At 38.4% G+C, this 24,476-nt stretch overlaps 2 protein-coding genes across 2 annotated transcripts in view; both read right to left on the minus strand.

Moving 5' to 3' along the window:
- INTS4 (integrator complex subunit 4) overlaps positions 1 to 24,476 on the minus strand; it is a 121,648-nt gene that overhangs the window by 22,503 nt on the left and 74,669 nt on the right. Inside the window, exons 12-18 of the mRNA XM_081241318.1 lie at positions 23,805 to 23,947; positions 21,080 to 21,195; positions 18,726 to 18,859; positions 16,362 to 16,519; positions 8,096 to 8,189; positions 5,173 to 5,253; positions 3,198 to 3,328 (exon numbers count right to left, since the gene is read on the minus strand). Coding sequence (XP_081097444.1) covers positions 3,198 to 3,328; positions 5,173 to 5,253; positions 8,096 to 8,189; positions 16,362 to 16,519; positions 18,726 to 18,859; positions 21,080 to 21,195; positions 23,805 to 23,947 — 857 coding nt within the window. The remainder of the gene's footprint in view (positions 1 to 3,197; positions 3,329 to 5,172; positions 5,254 to 8,095; positions 8,190 to 16,361; positions 16,520 to 18,725; positions 18,860 to 21,079; positions 21,196 to 23,804; positions 23,948 to 24,476) is intronic.
- On the minus strand, positions 10,760 to 11,517 carry LOC308620352 (cytochrome b-c1 complex subunit 6, mitochondrial). Its single transcript, XM_081239852.1, has one exon. The coding sequence runs from the start codon at positions 11,347 to 11,349 to the stop codon at positions 11,047 to 11,049; it is 303 nt and encodes a 100-aa protein (XP_081095978.1). The 5' UTR covers positions 11,350 to 11,517; the 3' UTR covers positions 10,760 to 11,046.

The following is a 24,476-nucleotide window of genomic DNA, read 5'->3' on the forward strand; positions in this document are numbered from 1 at the left end:
AATAATGAAATCAACTCAACAACTGAAGAACACTAGAATGAAAAATGATGAAAACTGAAATGGTAAATTAAAAGAGTACGTTGAGGAATTTACTCAGAATATAAAGTAGAAAAAGAAACTGAAATTATGAGAGAAAAGATAAGATATAGGGAAAATAGATCCAGAAGATACAATATCTAGTATGGCAGACTGGAGTGGATAGAAGAAGTAGTAATTAAAGAAATAATAGAGGGAAAAAATCCCTGAGATAAAACAGAGCTGAGACTTTAAAGTCCCATTAAAGGTCAGTAAGAATAATGAAAGGAAACACATAACTAGACATATCCTGATGAAATTTCTGAATTCTAAAAAGAAAAAGAGAAGTTTACAGCTTTGAGCCATGAAAAATAAGCTAACTACAAAGGAAAGAGAACCAGACAGACATCAGACATCCCAACTGTAACATTAAATACTAAAAGGCAACATAGCAATATTAACAGTTCTGAAAGAATTCCAATTATGTATGAGAGCAAAAGAAAAGCAGTTTTAGATATACGAAGTCTCAATACTACTTATATACTTACTCTGAAAAACAATACTAGCGAATGTGTTCCAGTCAGATAAATAGTGAATTAGAACAAGGAATTTTAAAAGGCAATTGTGATACAAAAAGAACAGTGGTGGGTAAGCTGGAGCTAAATTATTTTGATAATGTACTTATAAAGAGTAATGCATATTTTAAGAAAGAATTCTTAAAATAAGAGATACGTTAAAAACCATAATCCAATATATTGTACAGCACAGGGAATTATAGCCATTATCTTATAATAACTTTTAATGGAGTATAATCTGTAAAAATACTGAATCACTATGCTGTACACCTGAAACTAATATTGTATACCAACTATACTTCAATTTAAGAAAAGAACAGTCTGAAACTAAATTCTAAATTATTTAACAGCATGAAACAATCAAATAAAAATACACTAAAACTTTCATTTTGATTAGATGTGGTCTTGATAGAGATGATCATAAATTCTATTTTTTAATGCTGAAAAATATAAGGTCAATCTGTTTATTAAAAATATAAGGGTAGGGATTCCCTGGTGGCGCAGTGGTTAAGAATCCGCCAGCCAGTGCAGGGGACATGGGTTCGAGCCCTGGTCCAGGAAGGTCCCACATGTCATGGAGCAACTACACCCGTGTGCCACAACTACTGAGCCTGTGCTCTAGAGCCCGTGCTCTGCAACAAAGAGAAGCCACTGCAATGAGAAGCCCACGCACCGCAATGAAGAGTAGCCCCCACTCGCTGCAAAAAGAAAGCCCGTGCACAGCAACAAGGACCCAACACAGCCAAAAATAAAAAAACAAAATTTAATATATATATATATGAGTAAAAATACTATTTATACAACTAAAATGAGCTAACATTTGTCAAGTGTTTACTCTTAATGTGTCAGGCAGTATTTTAAGGGCTTTACATATAATAATTCAATAATCCTTACAAAACCCTATGACAGAGAGGCAAGTACTATTATTATCCCAGTTTAACTTATGGGAAACAAACTGAGACAGAAGTTCTTAAGTAACTTGTCCAAGGTCACTAAGTTTGCAAATGGTGGAGTCAAGATCTGAATCAAAGCAATGAGGCACCCCAGCCCTCTTAATCATTATGTTCTACTGCCTCTCACTTGAATAGGTTAAAATTAGGGTACAGAACTTTCAAACCCCTGGAAGAAGAAAGAAACAAAAAGAAACAAAACAATCAAAAATTTCCAGCAAAAATCAAGGAAAAAGAAAAAGAAGCAGGAATGAATACAAATGGAAAATATAAAATAATATAGCATGAGTAAACACCAAATATATTGGAATCTTTATATAATGACATGGAAATATGAAATATTATATTGTTGGATGAAATGAAAATATGGCAGAACAGCCAAGTATATTATGATTCGATTTACGCTAATACACACATTTATAATCTACACTTTTAGCCATTTGTTTTACAAGGGGTAGATTACCAGAGAACAGAATGTTCACTCAATCTGCAATATTTAAATTTTTACAACAATCATATATAAACTGAAAAAGATATTTATTTTCTTTAAATAAAAATGTGTAGATGCCATCACAAGCACCTATCTTTTCTCAGCCGTGACTGGCACATAGCAGGAATTAAACATTTGTTAAATGAATGTATGGCTATCTCTAAGATTAAATCACTACCTGAGTTTATCAGGTCGCTATCAAGATAAGCAAAGAAATAAAATAATACAATGTTCATTTTAATGTATTTTTCAGTGCTTACTTAAACACTCATTTATTTCTCTACACTATTTTTAGGTTGACACAACTGGTGGGCTGAGCATCAAATGTGCCTCCTGTCTGATAACGTGTTTCCTAAGTATATATTATATTAAATCCATGGTGCCATTATTCTTAAGATGCACTTTTTTTTTTTAAGATGCACTTTTATTTTATGAAACACCAGAAACAAAAACACTTTCAATGAAACTATGGCACACCATCAAAATATCTGATTTCAGAGAAGTAAAATTTTTAAATGTGCATTTTAGAATCAATGAAATATAGCAATTCTCATTATCAGAAAGTCTAACAGCTACAATTATAATGAGCTCTTACTATGTACTAAGTACCATGCTAAGCGCTTTAACATGTATTATCCCATTCATTTTTCACGGAAACCCCATGAGATAGATGCTGTCATGGTTCTCATTTTACAGACAGGAAAACAAGGCACAGAGAGGCTAAAAAAAACCTGTCTGTAATCAAACAACAAGTAAGTAGAGAGGTCAGGATTTGAACAAAGTAGTCTCACAGCACCACACATTCTCATAATTTGTCTTTACTGCCTAAGGTAGAGCACTAGTCCCATCAGAAGAGAAAAAATGTGGTTCTGGCACTATATTCTTAAAGAAATCTATCAAGGACTATACAGAATGCCTTGTTGCCAGATGAAGCCCTATGTTGTGTTGTAGGCAATGGAGAGCCACCAAAGGGTTTTTCCAGGGATCTAATCTGATCCAAGAATGTAACTTGGAATATCTGAAAAAATGAAGAGCTTGTATATCCCTTAGGTAGTCTTTCCTAAATATTATTCCACGCATCATTAACCTTGGTGAGATCTCTGAATGCAGTTGTTAAGTGTCTTTAAAAGGACTCAGCCACCCTTTTTCACCAACCACACATCTTACCCTCGAGCAGTCCGTGCTGTTACTATAAGTTGCAAGGCTTTGGCCTGCAGCCTCATGTGATGGATAATCACCACCTGCTTGTTCTCCACGCCACTATACATGAACTCCATTTTGTAGGTTTCTTCCATGATCTATAAGGAAAAGGTAAGTAATAAGCAGCAAAAATATCATTATAGTCTTACTTAAGAGCAAAGAGCAGCACAGGATTCTAAGTGAAACCAGATCTGAACAGAGTGCTTTCTTTAATGCCTATGCTTTAATTCAGAACTGAAATTTTTAAGTGCCTATGTTGAGAGAAATTAGTGTAACTTGAGAGAAATTAATATACATGTTGAGAGAATAAATTAGTCAATTAAAAAAACAAACTTTCATCTGGTAATATCATCTTAGTTGATGATATAAAGATATGAAAGTTTAAACACTGATAAAACTGTAAAGCACTGCTTGTAACTAAAGCAAATTCACTGTGATGTGGTGGCAAATGAATACGTACGGAAACGTAATCCTCAGGAAAGTCCTCAAGAACTTAGTATTAGGAACCATTGACCACCTGTTAGCCATCCAGACTGTTCTATGGGCCTGGTCTGTCAGAGGGATTTTAGGGAGGGAATCAGTGCAGAAAACAATGTCAGTGACCTCAGCTCAAGCCCAGGACATCTTAAGCTCTCGCTCTATTCTATCCAAGTCAGCGACTCCCCGCCAAATCATGCTTCTCTTTCCCTTCCCTTTCTTCAATGGGAGGCAAGCAATGATAGCAGGCAATGATGCTTGCCTCCCATTGAAGGCTTTGGAGTCAGAGCCCTGTCAGTTGTCTTCTACAACTGACAGTAAGATAAGTTTCCTAATTACATGGTGCCTTAGTTTCCCTATCTGTAAATGCAGAAGAAACAGCACCAACATCATAAAATTTAAAGGATTAAATGGGGTATGGTAGGTGCTTAGCACAGTAACTGTCACATAGCAATGGTAATTCCTTTCTCTTTCTTCCAGACTACTGCTCCCTGTCCCATCCCTCCCAACATGGCCCATTGGTGGTCTGTTGTCATTAAGTTCTACTCCCTACAACAAGCCACATGGCAGGTCTGAGAGGGAGTCTAGATTAGATGAGAGATGAAGCAGAGTAGTGGAAAGAAAACAGACTCTGGGTATCAGAGTACCTGAGCTCAAGTCCCTGACCTACTACCTATAGCTCTATGAATATAACCTTGCTGAGCATTGTTTCATCTGTAAAATGGACTTAATACTTATTCCAACCTAATGGGATTATTATGAGGGCTAATTAAAATAGACTTGAAATCATTTAGTGAACTGTAATGTAACAATCATAGTCACCATCATTATCTTCCTACTGGGTTGTAATTAGTCATATACAGACTTACTATTGGGAAGACATGACCCAGAAAAGTTCACCAAATCCCAATACCCAAGAATGAAAGGAAACTGCTCAAAACTAGAAAGAAATAAACTTAAGGCAAGTAAAATTAAATGCTACTTAATGAACTGAGGAGGAAAAAAAAAGACCTTTAAATATTCAAGAGATGGTTAAAGAAAAGAGAGAGAAAGAGAGATGGTACAGGCTAAAGATATAAACCACCTCAAAATGAGTTCAGCTACATTTTCAGATCAAAGATTCATGATAGTATTTATTGGATTTTAGTATATCTGAAATACAAACTAATAATATTTTAGAACACAAAAGAAATCTTAGAAATCAGGGAGGTTAAGTAACCTGCTCAACACCACCCAACAAATTAGAGGCAGACATGGGAACAGAACCCAAGTCCCCTGACTCTAAAGCCAGTGCTGTGTCCCCTAATTATGCTGTTTCTCATATCACTAACTTCTGACACAGGCTGAAAATGGGGAGGCCACAGCAGAGCCTTGTGAAGGCCTCTGACTCTAACTTAGACAATGCAATTTCTGGACAGAGATCTGGACAGAGATCCACCTGAGGAGAAGGTCTCAATAAGCTTACCTGTTTTGCTGCTGCTGAGGCCAAATCACTCTGCTTCAAATACAAAGGGGCAGCCACATTCCACAGCTTTTCCTGTAAGGCCTAACAAATCAGGAGAGGACAGAACACAGAGGTCAAGAAGGCTGCCATATAATTTGAGACTTAAGTGTCTGTTTTGCTTTGAAAATTTACTATGATCAAGAATTCCTCTCATTCTTATTCTTTTAGGCCAATAAGCCCTACCTATTATGGACAGAGAGGAGACCAATGATTTGGGCCAAATGAACTCCTCCCCATTCAATTCTTGGCCCAAAGACCCTATGTTCCAGACCAGAGCTTGCAAGCAGAGTGCAGGAGCCATGAAGGCCTCACCAAGAATGTCCAGGCAAGCCAGGCTTCTGAGGCTCTGGGACCTCCTTGATCCCAGAGTCACTGGACTAACCAGACTGCCTAGACCCTTCTTCCCTGACTTAGTTCCTTTTTCTTTGCTCCATGCTCACTATCCTTTGAACAGCCCCATCATCTTACCAACATACTCAAACAAGAAATCAAGCTTTCCTAGATTCCTCCCTCTCTCAGTCTCTGCACATTTAAAACTATCACTTACAGCCATGGATTTTACCTTCCATCTCCCTCCTCGCCTATCCATCCATACAGCGATCTCATCTAAACCTCTGCTATAGTCTCTTATTTTCACAGCCCTTCTTAATTACAGACATAATGACATTCCAGAAAACCTAGACTAACACTATACAACAGAAATATAACACAAGCTGTGTAGGTAATTTTACACTTTATAGTAGCCACATCTTTAAAAGTAAAAAGAAACAGGTGAAATTAATTTTAATATAGTTTACTTAACCCAGTATAAATATTATTTCACTATGCAATCAATATTTTTTAAATTATTAATGATAGTTTACATTTTTTTCATACTAAGTCTAAGAAATCCAGTGTGTATTTTACACTTACAGTACATCTCAATATGAACATTTATTTATTTTTATAAATTTATTTATTTTTTGTTTATTTATCTTTGGCTGCATTGGGTCTCTGTTGATGGGCGCGGGCTTTCTCTAGTTGCGGCGAGCGGGGCTACTCTTCCTTGCGGTGCACGAGCTTCTCACTGTGGTGGCTTCTCTTGTTGCAAAGCACGGGCTCTAGGCATGTGGGACTCAGTAGTTGTGCCATTTGGGCTCAGTAGTTGTGGCTCGTGGGCTCTAGAGCGCAGGCTCAGTAGTTGTGGTGCACGGGCTTAGTTGCTCCGCGGCACGTGGGATCTTCCCAGACCAGGGATCGAACCCGTGTCCCCTGCATTGGCAGGCGGATTCTTAGCCACTGCACCACCAGGGAAGTCCTCAACATGAACATTTAAAGTGCTCAATGGTCGCACATACCTAGGGACTACTGTATTTGACAGTGGCAGGTCTAGACTGTAGATATAGAAATTGTTTAATAACCTAAATCATACTACCATTAAGAGTTACTGTTTTTGAATGTTTGCTTCCAATCATTTCCTATATGCATGTTTTTTTATATAGTTGTAGTCAGAAAGCAGAAGTAATTTTGTATGCTTCTTTGGGTACATAACATTATGTCATATTTGGTCATGTTCTTATATAATTCTTCATAAAGATCATTACTGCTACAGAATATACTGTTGAGTAGACGTGCCACGATTTATTTAGCTCCTCCCCTATTATCAAACACTTGCCTGCCTTGGGTTCTAAGTCTGGGTCCCTTACCTACACTTCTCCTACATGACGCTGAATAAAAAACATAGTTCTGTGTTATTTTTAGGAGTAATCTCTTCTCTTTTCCTACTAAAGAAAAGTGGATTCTTTTCAAAGGCCTTCTTGTATTCCTATCTAGAAGACAACAAGCCAAGGAAGAAGGAAGAAGACCAACACTGACATGGCACTCTCTATGTACCAGACACTAGACGAAGGGTTTTCACATGCACTGCTTGCTACCAATCCTTACCTGGGTAGAGTTATTATTAGCCTTGTTTCATAGAAGCTTGGAAAAGCCAAATAACTGTGCAAAGGGACATGAAGGAACTTTTGGGGGTAATAGAAATCTTCTATATCTTAACTGTGGTGGTGGTTACACAGGCATATATATTTGACAGAATCTATCTAGCCAAATAAGGACTGTTTAAATCCCAACCTACTTCAGTGTACACACTCATCTTCACATGCATACACACACCTATACAACCCTAAGCTCACATATCTTACAGTGGCAAATAATTTCTGACGCCTCCATTTATTCTGACTTTGGTCAAATATCATTAATAACTTTGAAGACTAACCACATTTAGAACTAAAGCCAAGTTAAGTCTTATCAAGTTAGAAGGGCTCTTCTAAATTCTAAGCCTAAATTTATAGCAGAACTCTGCTGCAGAAGCTGACAGCTATTGAGCTAGTTTAACTGGTCTTCAACTCAGTGAACTGAAACAGTTTTGGGTACCAATTTTGTGTGTGTGTATATATGTACTCTAACAACCTAGTATGAAATGACAGCAAGTCATTAGCTCTTAAGAGCAATGAAATCAACCTTTGACTAATTTGACTTTGACCAAATGAAATTAGCATTTAGAAATATATAAATATATAAAGTACAAATGTTTATATAAGATCTTTGCTAATCAAATTATTAAAAAACAATTAAAATCCTTGGGATTCTAATGCAAATGGTTATCCAGCCTGCTCTAATTATATGATAAAGGAATTCTCCCAAATTAAAAAATTCAAATTCCTATATGAGTTAACAATTCTTTAATTAGAAGCACATATAATTATACTGCAGAGTACATAATTTCCCCATTGCTAAGCGGTTGCATAAAACCAGTTATTTTTCTACTTACAGCCTCAAACACCGCTGGGTCCATTAAACTGCATTCTTAGCAACACACTCATGAACAAAATGGATTCAAACCAACCTTGATGAGAAGAAGCTGACACCTAAGATAGGTAGCAGAGAAGTCAGCTACTCCTGCTAATTCAGACTGAAGTTCTCCAAGTCTTTGCAGATCCCTGTAGTAAATAAAAACCCAAGCCAAACATAGAATAAGGATAATAACACCAATTAAAGATCATGTCAAAAGCTTTTTACCATTTTATACCTAGTAAATTGGTAAAAAATTTTTAAATGACAGCACTGAAGTGGTTATAATGAAACTGGTTCACTTACACTTTGATAGCAGTTTAAGCTGCTATAATTCTTCTGGAAAACAAAACTGTACTACGTTATAAAAGTCACACATATAGTCAAAAGTTTTGATCAGTAGCTTTATGCTAAGAAGTAATTCTAAGGGAAACATTCAACAGAAATGAAATGCTTTACGCTCCACAATATTCTTTGTTATGTGGACTGTTATAGTAAAACCACTAACTACTTAACTATTCAATGGTAGAGGAATTATTAAATAAATTACTGTACATACAGTCAATGGAATAGTCTACAACCATTAAAATATAATACGGTAATAAGGTATATGATCTCAACTATGTAAAAACCATATATATATATATATATATATATACACACACACACACACACACACATATATGAAATATGAGAAAAACAGAGCAACCTGTTTTCTAGATAGAGGTATTAGGGTGTTTTTTAGTGCCTTCTCCTAACTATGCTTTATTTTCCAAGTGTTTTATACAATCGGTAAGTATGTTTTATATCATCAGAAAAAAAAATTTTAAGGTATCATAGTGGGCTCCATTGGCTGCCTACCTAGTTAGTAATTTTCCACTTTTTCCTTACTAAGTGAACCCTGATTTTGTTCAAGAGAAGGTGCCCCAAACCTAGTTCCAGGTAGAGTCCAACTGGACTAAGCTAATTAGCACTCATCATCTTCCTGGTTAGGTCACCTAAGTTGGCCTTATGAGTCCTAATGGAAGGACTTATATTCAATGCTTGAAGCAGGTCTGATGGTGGTCTATGAATCACTCATACTCTCTTTCTCTTTCTCTCTCTCTGTCTCTATCTCTCACTAGACTGAACAAGAATGTTTTATAGTCCTGATTACCACTGGCAGTCATACTGTAACTCTAAAAGAAAAAAAGCCTTGGGATAAAGCAAATGTTGAGAACAAGAAAAATCCAAAGAGAGAGAGAAACTGGGTCCTTAATGATAGAAATGAACTACTTAACCATACCATACTAAGAAATGCCTCTGATTTCTGTTCATATGAAGAAATAAATAGCCATTATAAGTTAATTTGAGATAAGGTTTTCTGATACTCACAATTAAAGCATGCTAACTGGATATAGGTATAGACAAAGTGATTGCAACCATATTAAATACATCTGCCTGTGGACAAGAGAACAGAAAGTGGTACACACACATAAAATAGTTGTGTTCAGGGCTGGGACTACTGATTTGAAACATTTAATTTTTTAATAGGTTATACATACCTAGCTATAGAATTACACCTATAAGGAATAGAATTCAAAAGATACTAAAGGACAGACAATTAAATTAGTCCACTTTCCTATACCTGTGTGCTGCTAACCAGTAATCTTTTCCAGAGGCAACTACCATACCAGTTTCTTTTAAATTCTTTTGGAAATATGCTACACATCTACAAAAAGTAATGTTTTTCTTTTCTTTCTTCTTCTTTTTTGCAGAGGAGAGAGAGGGAGAATGAGAGAGAGTGCGAGCAAGCAAGCTAACAATCTCAGAAAAAATTCGTAGAAAGCTGCTTGGTTTTTGGTTTTTGTTGTTTTCTTTCGGTACGTGGGCCTCTCACTGTTGTGGCCTCTCCCGTTGCGGAGCACAGGCTCCGGACGCGCAGGCTCAGTGGCCATGGCTCACGGGCCCAGCTGCTCCGCGGCATGTGGGATCTTCCAAGACCGGGGCATGAACCCGTGTCCCCTACATCGGCAGGCGGACTCTCAACCACTGCGCTACCAGGGAAGCCCAGCTGCTTGGTGTATTAATGTAGTATCAAAATTTCACACAGAAATGGTAACTGTGGGAAACCTAAAGATCTGGCTCATGAGGGAAGTTAACTGTTTCAGGGCTGGGATACTATATCAGGTTTCACAGCAGCCTGTACAAAATTGTCCATTGGACTAAGCCCCTCCCTCTTATTTCAGGCAACTTTCTGATAGCTAATGCTGCCTCCTGAGAACCTTGATACAAGAAAGGAGATGCCCTGGAAAGGGGCAAAAATGAATTATTTCCAAAGTGACTGAAGAAATTAGGGTCTGTGGCTTATATACCGACTCTTTTGAGTTTTGGTGATTTGAGCTAATCCCGGAGAGCCTGCTCATGTGTGGGAATCAAGCACAATAAAAGGCAAGACCCTGTACTAGGTAACCATAACTGTAAAATCCTATTTTGGCGGCCAGCTGGTCTCTCCCTTTCACATCTCTGATGTGTCTCTTGAAAAAGATGGCCCTGAATCATTCTACGTCTGAACCATTTCATCTCCAGAAAGATTCTGCCTTCTGCTACATTATAGAGAACACTGACCAGCTGACTATACATTAGCTGACTGCCCCCAAGTGTTACGTCATTCTACCAACCTCGCCCTGTAGCATTTGTTCTGAATTGCACAAAATAAGATGCAACCCAACTAGCCATGGGAAATCTGAACTATTATACAAACAAAAACAGAAACTTGCCAGCCCTGCTTAAAACGCTCTGTGTCCCAGTGTTTCCTGTCTCTATTTCTTTTATTTTTTTGCTGACCACTGGACTTTATTAAGATGGAATCACTGATAATTACATGGAAGCTACCTGCCTAAGCCAAAATCCTTGAGGTTCACATGAACTTAGTTATACAAATAAGAAAGAAATGGCATGTTCAAAACCATAAGGAAATATCCCGACGCTCAGGTGATGAAGGCTGGGGTGAATGAATCATCACACTTATTTCAAGCTGTTAAAGAGTTTGTGGGCCACGCAGTGGTCCCTTCCATGCAAGAAGTCAAAGACCTCCTCTGTGCAATCCTCCTCTGTCAGTGACCTGGAGGATACATGCTCATCACAGAGCTCTAGCCGCTCCCAAGCCTTTATACATTTCTCCAGCTGCTCGCATTGCTCTCTCACTGTTGTTAGGGGATCCACTGATTCCTCCTCCTCCTCTTCCTTCTCCTTGGGCTCTCCGGACCCAGTCAGCATCCTTTGCTCATCCTCCAGCCCCATGTCTGGCTGCTGTTGTGGACTCAACATGAGCAGCAACAGCGACACCTATTCTCTGTATTTCTTTATGCCCACAATCCTCAGGAAGCCTCAGTTTAGACATCCATCAGGAGACTATGGACTCTTTAATGAAAAAGGTACAAAAAAGCACCTCCTATGTGCACTGTACTAGGTGTGCTAGGTGTTTCCTTATTTGAGCTCATTTAATCCTTACAATGTGAACTGCAATTATAGGCATACTTTGGAAAATTGTGGGTTCAGCTCCAGACCACCACAAATAAAGCAAATATCACAATAAAGCTAGCTAGGCACGCAAGTTTTTTGGTTTCCCAGCATATAAAAGTCATGTTTACATTACACTAGAGGTTATACCGTTCTCCACAGTGGCTGTACCAATTCACGTTCCCACAAACTGTAGGAGGGTTCCTTTTCTCTATACGCTCTCCCTCGTTTAGTATTTGTAGACTTTTTGATGATGGCCATTCTGACCAGTGTGAGGTGACAGAATGTCACTGTAGCTTTGATTTGCATTTCTCTAATGATTAGTGATGTTGAGTACCTTTCAACGTGCCTGTTAGCCATCCGTATGTCAAACTATGTTGAATAGAAGTGGTGAGAGTGGGGCTTCCCTGGTGGCGCAGTGGTTGAGAGTCCGCCTGCCAATGCAGGGGAAACGGGTTCGTACCCCGGTCCGGGAAGATCCGTGGTGAGAGTGGGCATCCTCTTTTTCCTGATCTTAGAGGGAATGCCTTCAGCTTTTCACCACTGAGTATGATGTTGGCTGTAGGTTTGTCATATATGGCCTTTATGATATTGAGGTATGTTCCCTCTATGCCTGCTTTCTGTAGTGTTTTTATCAGAAGTGGATGTTCCATTCTATCAAAAGCTCTCTGTTATCTATTGAGATGATTATATGGTTTTTATTCTTCAATTTGTTATTGTGGTGTATCACATTGATTGATTTGCAGATATTGAAAAATCCTTGCATCCCTGGAATCAATCCCACTTGATCGTGAAGGATGATCCTTTTAATGTATTGTTAGATTTAGTTTGCTAGTATTTTGTTGAGGATTTTTGCATCTATATTCATCAGTGATACTGGCCTGTAATTTTATTTTTTTGTGATACCTTTTCTAGTTTGGGTATCAGGGTGATGGTGGCCTCACAGAATGAGGTTGGAAGTGTTCCTTCCTCTGAAATGTTTTGGAATAGTTTCAGAAGGACAAGTGCTAACTCTTCTCCAAATGTTTGATGGAATTCACCTGTGAAGCCATCTGGTCCTGGACTTTCGTTTGTTGGGAATATTTAAATTACTGATTCAACTTCAGTACTGGTAATTGCTCTGTTCATATTTTCTATTTCTTCCTGGTTCAGTCTTGGGAGACTGTACCTTTCTAAGAATTTGTCCATTTCTTCTAGGTTGTCTATTTTGTTGGTGTACAGTGGTTCGTAGTAGTCTCTCATGATCTTTTGTATTTCTGTGGTGTTGGTTGTTAACTTCTCCTTTTCATTTCTGATTTTATTGGTTTGGGCCCTCTCCCGTTTTTTCCTGATGAGTCTGGCTAAAGGTTTATCAATTTTGCTTATTTTTTTTTTAAAGAATCAGCTTTTAGTTTCATCAATCTTTTCTATTGTTCTTTTAGTCTCTTTTTCATTTATTTCTGCTCTGATCTTTATGATTTCTTTCCCTCTAGTAACTCTGGGTTTTGTTTGTTCTTCTTTCTATAGTTGCTTTAGGTGTAAAGTTAGGTTGTTTTGAGATTTTTCTTGATTCCTGAGGTAAGCTTGTATTGCTATAAACTTCCCTCTAAGAACTGCTTTTGCTGCATCCCATAGGTTTTGGATTTTTGTACTTTTGTTTTCATTTTTCTCCAGATATTTTTCTGATTCCTCTTTGATTTGAAACAAGTCTTTGGATGTTAAATCTCACTATACCAGATCCTTCATGTCATATAGACTGTTTATGCAGAAACAGAGCAGTGTGACAAGAGGGAAGGGCTGGAAAAACCTATGTTCTAGTCCAAGGCTTTGGCTTTGACAGTCTTCTCCCTTCTTCACTTGACTAATTTCTATTCATTCGTCTGGTCATTGCTTAAACCATGAAAGGAAGGGTTAGGTGCCCCCTTCTGTCTTCTAGAAAACCCTGTACTTAATGTATTATGTGGAAAGCACAATACTGCATTGCCTGTTTACCTAGCTATTTCCCCAACCAGGCTGTAAGATCCCTTGCAGCAGAGACTATGTCTTATTTACTATTGAGTCCCTTCTGCCTAGCACAATGCTTGGCGCTAAAAACCATATAACAAATTAATGAACTCCAGCTCCCTCACTCATTGTAAAAATTGGATAATTCTCATGGAATTGTTTTCAAATTCAATGAAATAATGTACATAAAACAGAACAGTGGGCACTTAATAGACAGCAATTCTTGCTATGATCAAGGATAGTGGAGCCTTACAAAAGATTAAATCCATGCAACTGAAGGTGAGGTATGACCAGAAGAAAATGCCATCTATAAAAATATTAAAAGTCTTCATTCCTGGTTAAGCCATCATAACCAGAGTTTTCAACAAATATTTACCAAGCTCCTAAATAAGGCGCCCAAAATACAGTGGTGAAGACAAAGGTAGTTATGTCAAGTTCTAAAAACAAACCAAAAAAATCATCCCCCAGGGTCCTCACTGAACTACAGCAGTGAGGTGAAATATTTGGGTGACATGGCTGCTTAGATTACAACAAAGGACAATGTGTTTGACGGTGAAGTTTGTTTGATACTAGTACTAACAAGTAAACGGCCAGAGTCCTAATCAGAGAAACTTCTGCATGAAATTCTGACTAACATTTCACTTTTCAGCAACTACGGAAAAATGTAAATTCTGAAGAACCCCAGGGATCATCTGACGTATCTCCACTGATAAAAGAATCCCCTTCACTGCTGCGTATCAGAGAGCAACAATTTTAGAGTCAAACAAAGCTAGATTTAAATCCCAGTTCTGCTACTTCCTAACAAACTGCTTCATTTCCCCAAATTTCTATTTCTTCATTATAAAATGGTTAACAACATCTAACTGCAATAATATTTGTAAAACACAGTAGGTCATCAGTAATTAATGCACCATCTGCTTTCCTTTTCGGATTTTTCACCATCCTGGCCACCTTCCTCAGAATGCACTTAACTAGAAACACAGTGCCCAGGACTGACCACGGCACTAGAACCGCGGTCTGACCAGCCCAAAGCCCAACAGGACTATCACCTCATAAAATCCAGATCATAAGAGTGACTCAAACCCGGGTGTTTACTGAGTACCTACTAATAGCCAGCACTGCAGGTGATGACCAAATTGGCTTGCTTTTGTCCATTTTGTACCTTCTCAGTGCCAACTGGATAGAAAACTGTCAAGAACAAAACTTAAATGTTTATTTAGGTGTGGCTGAGTGGGAAAGTAGAGCTTATTTTCCTGGGCTCAGGGCCAAAAACTTCAGTAGCAGCTTCTAAATTTAATCACCTTGGTGAGGGAGCAGATGAGAAAGAAAATGTGATCCAGGCATCACTTCAGGGTCAGCAAACTTTTTCTGTAAAGGGTCACATAGTAAACATTTTAGGCTTCGTAGTCCATATGGTCTCTGTGGTAACTACTCAATCTACCACTGCAGCAATGAAAGCAGCCATAGACAGTACCTAAACGAATGACTGTGGCTGTGCTTCAATCAAACCTTATTTACAAAAGCAGACAGATACTGTCTTTGCTAAAGGCAAATGAGGGGCTTCCCTGGTGGCGCAGTGGTCAAGAATCCTCCTGCCAAGGCAGGGGACACGGGTTCGAGCCCTGGTCCGGAAAGATCCCACATGTTGTGGAGCAACTAAGTCCACGCACCACAACTACTGAAGCCCACGTGCCTAGAGTCTGTGCTCCGCAACAGGAGAAGCCACTGCAACGAGAAGCCCATGCACCGCAACGAAGAGTAGACCCCACTCCCTGCAACTAGAGAAAGCCTGCGTGCAGCAACGAAGACCCAACGCAGCCAAAAATAAATAAATAAATTTATTTTAAAAATTAAAAAAAAAAATAGGGCTTCCCTGGTGGCGCAGTGGTTGGGAGTCCGCCTGCCAATGCAGGGGACACAGGTTCGTGCCCCGGTCTAGAAGGATCCCACGTGCCGCAGAGCGGCTGGGCCCGTGAGCCATGGCCGCTGAGCCTGCGCGTCTGGAGCCTGTGCTCCGCAGCGGGGGAGGCCACAACAGTGAGAGGCCCGCGTACCGGAAAAAAAATAATAATAATTAAAAAAAATAAAGGCAAATGGGTTTCATTTCTTTTCAAATCATTCAGGACATACTAATAGGGCCTGGCAGAGTCTGCTGATTGTTCTCAATATCCTTCCCTTCTTCCTTAGTAACAGAGTCACTAAGTGTTAACTAAGCATTGGTCACCCAGAACAAACACTACCTTTCCTAGCTCCTTACAGCTAGATATAGCCATGTGACTTAAGTTCTAGTCAATGGGACACAAGTAAAATTAGAACATGCAACTTTGGAGAAATGTCTTTAAAAGGGAGTGGTTGTAGAAATGATGCCCTTTTGCTCTTTCCTTTTTCCTAGAGGCTGTATTACAAAGGGGATAGTTAAAGTTTGGATCTTCAGGCAAAGGCCACTTGATGCAGAAGATGGAGAAATAAGAAAGAATGAGTCTAGGTCATCAGCCATCTCAGCTCTGTCTGCCTATGAGAAACAATTAAACTTTTATCCTGTTTAAGCCACTGCTAGTTGCATTTTCTGTTACCCTAACTAATATAAGGTAAGAAGAATTGAAAACAGCTTCTTTGTAACTCTTTCTAGTTTCGTACTAATCATCAGTCTTGTCATGAACACAAAGCTTTTCTTTGTAATATGCTTAAACCACAATCTAATCCAAATAAAAACATCATAAAATCATGTCAACACAGTCAGAAAAACTAGCCTATAACCAACATTAGAAATCAAAAGGATCAAGCCAAGCATAACAACGTTAACTTTGTCAAAGGAAAGGGATGACCAATCACCTCACCTGATGGTGAACTCTAGCAGCTCCTGAGTTCCTTGAGGGTCCAGGTGTTGAAGACTGTATACCCTTTCAAGGCTCTGCTGCAGGAACTGATGGGAAGGATCCTCATGAGGCATGATATTGGGAGAAAGAGCTGATGACACTAGTTTTCTACCTGGTAACTAAGCAAACACAGTGGGGTTACAGCGCCATCAAATTCTGTGGCTTAAAAAAAAAAAGAACAACTTCTGTGGCTCAGTTTTTGGTAACATGAAGAAACCAGAAAAAAATGTGAACCAAACAAAGAAATGGGGAAAAAAAGGTAGATAATTCTGTAAACAACCTTTTTCTCCTTCCTCAGCTTAAGTGGGAGAAAGGGAAAGAAAGAGAGAAAACGAACATGGTCTACCGAATATAGCCACAGCTGCAAGGAGAAAAAAAGAGAATGGTATAACATTATTTTCTATTGCTTACTGAAATAAATGGGCTAACCACAGAAATAGGACAAAAATTAATCTGTAGTCACATTTATTTTTAACCTTTATTTGATCATTCACTTCACAGAAGAGTGATGATTTATTCCCAAATAAGTTTATATAGCATGTTGTAAAAATGTTTTTTATGATGATAATTATAATCCTTGTTCTTACTGTTAAAAGTGGCTACCTTTCAAGAAAGGGATGAGGAAGGGAGAGCATAAAGGATTTTACTTTAACTTTGTATCTTCTATATAGTTTAAATTTTCTAACCATGTACATATATTATTCTAAATAAAGTCATTTAGAGTTACTTAAGCAGGGATGAGTAAATACAAATAAAGAGCTTAGAAAAGTGCCTGCACACAGCATTCAGTAAGTGTTTGCTATTATTACCGTTATGGTTCATTAAAATTTTTTTTCTTTCTATATCTCTCGGTTTAAAAATAAAGAGTTTAGGGCTTCCCTGGTGGTGCAGTGGTTGAGAGTCCGCCTGCCGATGCAGGGGACACGGGTTCGTGCCCCGGTCCGGGAGGATCCCGCATGCCGCGGAGCGGCTGGGCCCGTGAGCCATGGCCGCTGAGCCTGCGCATCCGGAGCCTGTGCTCCGCAACGGGAGAGGCCGCAGCAGTGAGAGGCCCGGGTACCGCAAAAAAAAAAAAATAAAAAAAAAAAATAAAGAGTTTATTATTAAAAAATAAACTTGGGAGTTCCCTGGTGGTGCAGTGGATAACACTCTGCGCTCCCAATGCAGGGGCCCCGGGTTTGATCCCTGGTCAGGGAGCTAGATCCCACACGCATGCCGCAACTAAGAAGCCTGCCTGCTGCAACTAAGATCCGCAACCGAAAAAAAAAAACTTGCTGAGAATCATAGCTTTATGTAATTATTAAGATATAACACAATCTTATCCTTGATTTAAAATATGTTGTTCCAGATTTCTTCTTCTTGCCTAACATAATCAATAACCCAGGGACATTTTTTTAACATCTTTATTGGAGTATAATTGCTTTACAATGGTATGCTAGTTTCTGCTTTATAAAAAAGTGAATCAGCTATACATATACATATATCCCCAAATCTCCTCCCTCTTGCATCTCCCTCCCACACTCCCTGTCCCACCCCTCTAGGTGGTCACAAAGCACCGAACTGATCTCCCTGTGCTACGTGGCTGCGTCCCACTAGCTACTTATTTTACATTTGGTAGTGTATATATGTCCATGACACTGTCTCACTTCGTCCCAGCTTACCCTTCCCCCTCCCCGTGTCCTCAAGTCCATTCTCTATGTCTGCGTCTTTATTCCTGTCCTGCCCCTAGACCCAGCGACATTTAAAAAATGAATCTTCTTAAAAGATTCAGAGCAGGGACTTCCCTGGTGGCACAGTGGTTAAGAATCCGCCTGCCAATGCAGAGGACACAGGTTCGAGCCCTGGTCCAGGAGGATCCCACATGCCACAGAGGAACTAAGCCCATGCGCCACGACTACTGAGCCTGCACTCAAGCCCGTGAGCCACGACTACTGAGCCTGTGCTCTAGAGCCTGAGAGCCACAACTACTGAGCCTGTGTGCCACAACTACTGAAGCCCGCGTGCCTAGAGCCTGTGCTCTGCAACAAAAGAAGCCACCGCAATAAGAAGCCCGCACACCACAACGAAGAGTAGCCCCCACTCTCTGCAACTAGAGAAAGCCCATACAGAGCAACAAAGACCCAAAGCAGCCAAAAATAAATAAATTTATTAAAAAACAAAAAAAGATTCAGAGAAAAGTACAAAACAATAGAAGAAAGCCCAAGAGAGAAAGAGAATGAATGAATGTGTTTTCAGAGAATATAGTCTGCTTTCTGCTACTTAACAACCACACGGGACTAAAAATCAAAAAACCAAAAACAAGGACGAAAGATGTTTTCAACATACCCTCAAGGCAGGAACGAGATGAGAAAGACTGTCTCGGAGGTAGGCATAGTGTCTGAAGGTATGATCTGAGAACAATGCAGGCATGGTTGGACAGGTTTTAGCAGCATTGAAAATAAGAACCAAAACTGCAATGTCTGATAAATAAGTGGGTTAAGTAAACTTGGAGGTATAAAAGGTTGAGCTTGGCCAGAATTGGTGCCTCTACTTCTAACCCCCCAAATTCCTGTTAAATGACTACAATTTTCTAACAAAGAAATGCAAATTCAAAGAGATACATTACCTCACTCCAAATTACCCCAATTACCCCTCCAATTACCAAAGAAAGGTTTTTTAAAATAATGCCTGCTGCCAAGAATACTAACAAATAGGAACTTCTGGTACAATGCCTACTAAAGTATATACTGGCACAATCCCTTGGAATAATAATTTGGTACTAGATATGAGTCTTATGAATGTTGAGTAATTCCACATCTCAAAATCAAATAGCAGAGAATCATTTACAGTAGCAACTAATCAGTAACAACCTAAATGTCCAAAACCAGGAGAATGATTAAATAACTTGTGTTTCATCTACTTGATGGAGTATTACACAATCGTTAAAAATTATCTTTATAAAAGATTTTTAATATTGTATCAAAAGCATTTTGTCATAAGTGAAAAAAGCAGACTCTAAAATGTATAGACAATATGACAGCAGCTATCTATCATCAAATGTTTGTTGATGAAATAAAATGTTAAAAAATAAAATGACAGCAAAATGCCAAACCCAAGCTTTTAAAAAAGGAGGATGAAACACACCAAAATATTAAGTCAATTACATTGGCTATTAAGACTCTGGGTGTTACATATGAAATTTCCTCTTTCTACTTTTAAAAGTTTCCTTTCTATGTATATTAATTTTGTAACAGAGGGAAAATCAGAAATTAAAAATACAAGATAAACATACCTTCCAATCTTCTGTATATATCTCTATGGCAGAGTGTGCTATTTGCCTACCCAGTATCCATTGTTCCCTTTTTCCTTACTAACAGAATATTGATTTTATTCCAAATATCCTCTAACTTCCTGCCTAGAACCTGGACCTGATGACTGGAGCTCTAGCAGTAATTTTGGACAACTGAAAATGGCAGAACAGAAAAATGGAAGGAGCCTAGATCACCAAGAATAATGTGTAACTACTATACCAGACTGCTTACCTCCAGACTTCTTTTACATTGAGGAAAAAAAAAAAAAACTGTAATTAACATTTAAGATACATTTGGGGCAATCTCTGTTATTCACAGCCAAACATATTTCTTAAATAACACAATTCTCCAACTACCCAGAAAAATATCTTAACATTAGGCTTCCAAAAACGTTTAGTATTTTTTTTTAACGTGAAAGGGGCTTCAGATTTCAGGGCACTTTAATATGTCCTGTGTGATTGGTAATAACACCTAGCCTACAAGTCTCTCTCTGATGAGCTGAATTTCAAATAGTCATAGTATTGCACCTTTAGAGGTAAGGTCAGGGATGTGCCTTTTTTAGATGTAAACACAGAGTCAGGCATTGGTTAGTACATCAATTACACAGATCTTTTAAAAAATTCTCCAAATGCCCTGTGAAAATTAAAAAAAAAGAATTAAGAGAGAATACAATGGTCATCACAAAAGCCAGTTATCTGGCTGATCCCTGTATCTCAATAAATACCCCCCTAAACCTCACCAAGGACGTGCTATAGAGTGAAAAGAACCATGGGAGAGTATGGATGTACTGATGTAAATGTATTCCCATTACTGGAAAACAACCCGACGGCATGGCATGCTGCCCAAAGCTATCACAACCCCCCTGAACTTGTATCAGAGCTAGAGTAATCATGCAGCCTAGCTCAGCCCATCCCCTCCTTCAGGCTGCAGATCAAATTAAGCATGGAATAAGACATAATAGGGAAAAGTCCACAGGCTTTAAAACCAAAGATGTCTGTCTGGCTTTGAATCCCAGATTTGCTGCTTAGAGAGTTACTTAGCCTCTCTGAGCCTCAGTTCCTCATCTGTAAGCAGGAAATAATACCTCCTTCCAGGGTTGTTTGCAGATCAGTGATAAAAATGTATGAAGCATTTAAACAGTATGTGGAATATAGTAGATGCTCAATAAATGGTTAAAAATTAGTATTAGTATTAAATGGCAAAGTTGAATTACTGTGAATATAAGAATAAAAGCTGAGGAAAATAATCATTAGGCTCCCTCAGGATATACTTTTAACTAAAAGAAATGAGAAAGAAAAATAACATCAAAACAAAACAAAACCCTCAGACCATCCAAGCTATACTGCAGAAAAAGATGCCAAAATTCCCTGCTAAATCAGCAGAGGATACAAGCTGGATCATCCATGTCTGGTTCAGCTGTGTCAAAAAACGGGTGGGTGCTCAGGAGCTCAGGCACCAAGGGAAGCACCAGTGTTGGATGCCGACTTCCCAGAAACTTCAAGCATCTGAAACAAGCAAAATGAGAAACAAGCAAACTTCTTTTTAAAAAAGTACTGGTAATTGGAATCAGAACACCTGACTCAGAATTACAAATTCTCAACGATCTACTTTTGTTACCTCTATGACTTCAGACAAGTCATTCAATTATTCCGGAACTCAAGTTAATTCATCTAAAAACTTGGTTATTATGAAGACAGAAGAGCTGATATGACAGATATCACTACAGGTTATTTAACTAACAACCATTTCCCCCAGCTTCCTTGCCAAGAGAACCCTGATTTTACTCAGGTATCAGGTAAGTAGCAAAGTGCTCAATGAAGGTAGGCCTAGCCCAAGGGCTCAACCACAACTGGTCTAAACTCATCATGGCAATCCCAAGTCCATTTTACAGAGACTGCTTTGCAGGTAGTCAAGTAACCCAGTTCTGGTCAATGGAACAAGAGGGGAAGTCTGCTGGGGAGCTTCTCAGGAATGTTTTCCTTATCAAATGAAGTGCATACAAACGAACATATCTATGAAACGGAAACAGACTCACAGATACAGAGAACAGATTTGTGGTTGGGAAGGGGGGTGGGGGAGGGAAGTATTGGGAGTTTGGGATTAGCAAATGCTAACTATTATATATAGGATGGATAAACAAGGTCCTATTGTATAGCACAGGGAACTATATTCAATACCCTGTGATAAACCATAATGGGAAAGAAAATGAAAAATAATATACATATATGTATAACTGAATCACTTGGCTGTACAGCAGAAATTAACACAACATTGTAAATCAACTATACTTCAGTAAAATTTTTAAAAAAGAGAAGTGCATGGAGGGAATGTCCTTTTCTTTCTGTCTTAAGATCTTGTCTTATGAGGTAGCCATACTGCAACCATGAGGAGAAAGCCAAGAGAAGTGCAAAGAAGTCAACCAGAGTACTAGCCCTGTTCAGCTGTTGAATGATCAATCCTGAAATCAACTTTCTGACTTCTTGTTATGCAAAAAAATTAGACCTTACTGTTTAAGCCACTTTTAATCAGATTTTCTGTTACTTGTAGACAAAAGCATTCTAACTGATATCCTGGGTGAAGTTCTAGAATCAGAAGAAATCTGATCTGAAACAGGAAACTTAATAACTCTGTGGCCTTGAGCAGATATATTTTTACCTACAAATGAGATTAAATATAATTACTTCATACAATTGCTATAAGGATTAAATGAGATAATGAATGAAAAGTACTTAGCAAGGTATCTGCCATTATATAATAAGAACTCAATTAACTATTAGTTAGCTATTATTAATTGGCTATTAGTTAACTACTATGACTACATGAAGACCCTTTATAAGTTATAAAGAACTACATGTGTGCTGGTATTTATGCTTTTTTTGTTATTTTTAAGTAAGTCCTGGTGTAGAAGGTGTGTCGAATTGAAAATAAATATAAACCTTAATTTAATGTTCTCACTGAGTTTATAATCTAACTGAGGCAAAGATGACTAACATTATAAGGTAATGAACTATCAAATGAATGATACCCTGCTTTCTACCTGTCAAAGGTAGAAGGGATCACTATGATCAGAGAAAGTTGCACAAAGAAGATGAGACTTCACCAAGGACTGGAGAATAAGAAGATAAGCAAAAGAGAGAAAACAAACCCCATGAACAAACTGATGGCTATATGGGGCATGAAAGGCATCACATTTAAAACACTTGATACTGTTAGGAAAGTATACTTTTCTCCAGTTCTGTCTTAAAGAACTTAATTCACTAGTTTTCTGACCTCTCTCAGCCCATTTACTCACTGTGCCTCAGGGGACATTGTATCCCCACATCCCAAATGACTGAGTGCTCCTTGAAGACACTCAATAACTGTACAATGAATTGAGCTGAATTGGACTGAACAAACATGAAGAAATGGCAAAACAGAAAACCAGGTATCGAAAATGTTACCTAGAGCAAGATTCCCTGGCATTTTTAGTTCTTACTATGTCTTCCAAGCACCTGATCTGACCCACAGTTTTTCGACTTTTAATAACAATTTTTTAAAATAAATAAACCATATATTTGCAGTGATCTCATCACATAAGCTCATTGAAATATGTGGAGTACAACAACGCACATTTTATATTAAATGTATGCAAGTAGCTCCTCAAACAGCAATTCATGAACAGTGTTAAGCTTGACTCTAGCCAGTAAAGCTAGAGGTAATCAGGGGAAAATATGATTGTGATTTTCCATCTGAAGACCAAATACTCACCCTCCCTCTAATCTCTACAATGATGGAAATAGACAAAGAGTGACTAACACTATATAAGAGGAAAAGGAAATCTAATCGGCTCATCTCTGTACCTCCAAAACTTACCACAGGGCTTGGCACATAGTAAGCACACAGCAGGCACATAATATTTGCTAGGTGGATGGATGGACAAATGAATAACCTAAAATGTGATATTCAATTTAGGAACCAGACTCTTGAGAGTATAGTTATGTTGAATCAGGTTTCTAAATTGAAGACAAAATTGAAGGCCATACCCCAATCTATGATGATCCACTAAATAATGTCAACATTGTACATTTACCATATTATCAGACTCAGCGAACAAATGAGCAAAAAAAATCCTTACTTCCATATGGAGTCCCTATCAGTAGGGTACTTGGTTAAATTTTTCAGCAGCTCCACCAGTGCAAGATGAATCCCTTCTTTGGTTGAAACATTAGTGCAACATAAGAGTTCATGAAGAGCCTCTCTAATATCTCTGGATGAATCCTTAAAAAAAGAAAAAGGTATTAATAATAATAGCAGTCACTATGGATTAGTTATTATGGAGGAGTATACAAGTTAAAGTGGGAGTACAGGGTAAAGAACGTCTCAGTTTTCAGGAAGGGGAGGGGCTAGTCTTCACAGAGGAGGAAAAATTTGAAATGATATTCGAAGAATTCATTCATTTGTTCATTCATTAATCTGTACACTCAACATTTACTGAACACTTATTAAACAGTCAACATTTATCAGCACCTACTATGTACCAAGTGCTAGGGATACAGCAGTAACTAAAATTGAACCCCTGCTCTCAGGAGTTTCCTTTTAGTGAAAAGACAAAAATGAATAACTAAATATATAGGTGAGATATGAGAAACTATAAAGCAGGTTAAGGTGAAGAGTGCTAGGATAGGTGGGGTATTTTACATGGCGTAATCAAAGGGAACAGCAAACATAAAGGCCATGATGTGAAAAGCATGTTGAAAAACAGCAGTGTGGCTACAGTAGAGTAAACAAGAAGAGAGTAGGTAGCAGA

This window comes from Mesoplodon bidens, assembly GCF_964165515.1.
Source record: "Mesoplodon bidens genome assembly, chromosome: 7".
NCBI lineage: Eukaryota > Metazoa > Chordata > Mammalia > Artiodactyla > Ziphiidae > Mesoplodon > Mesoplodon bidens.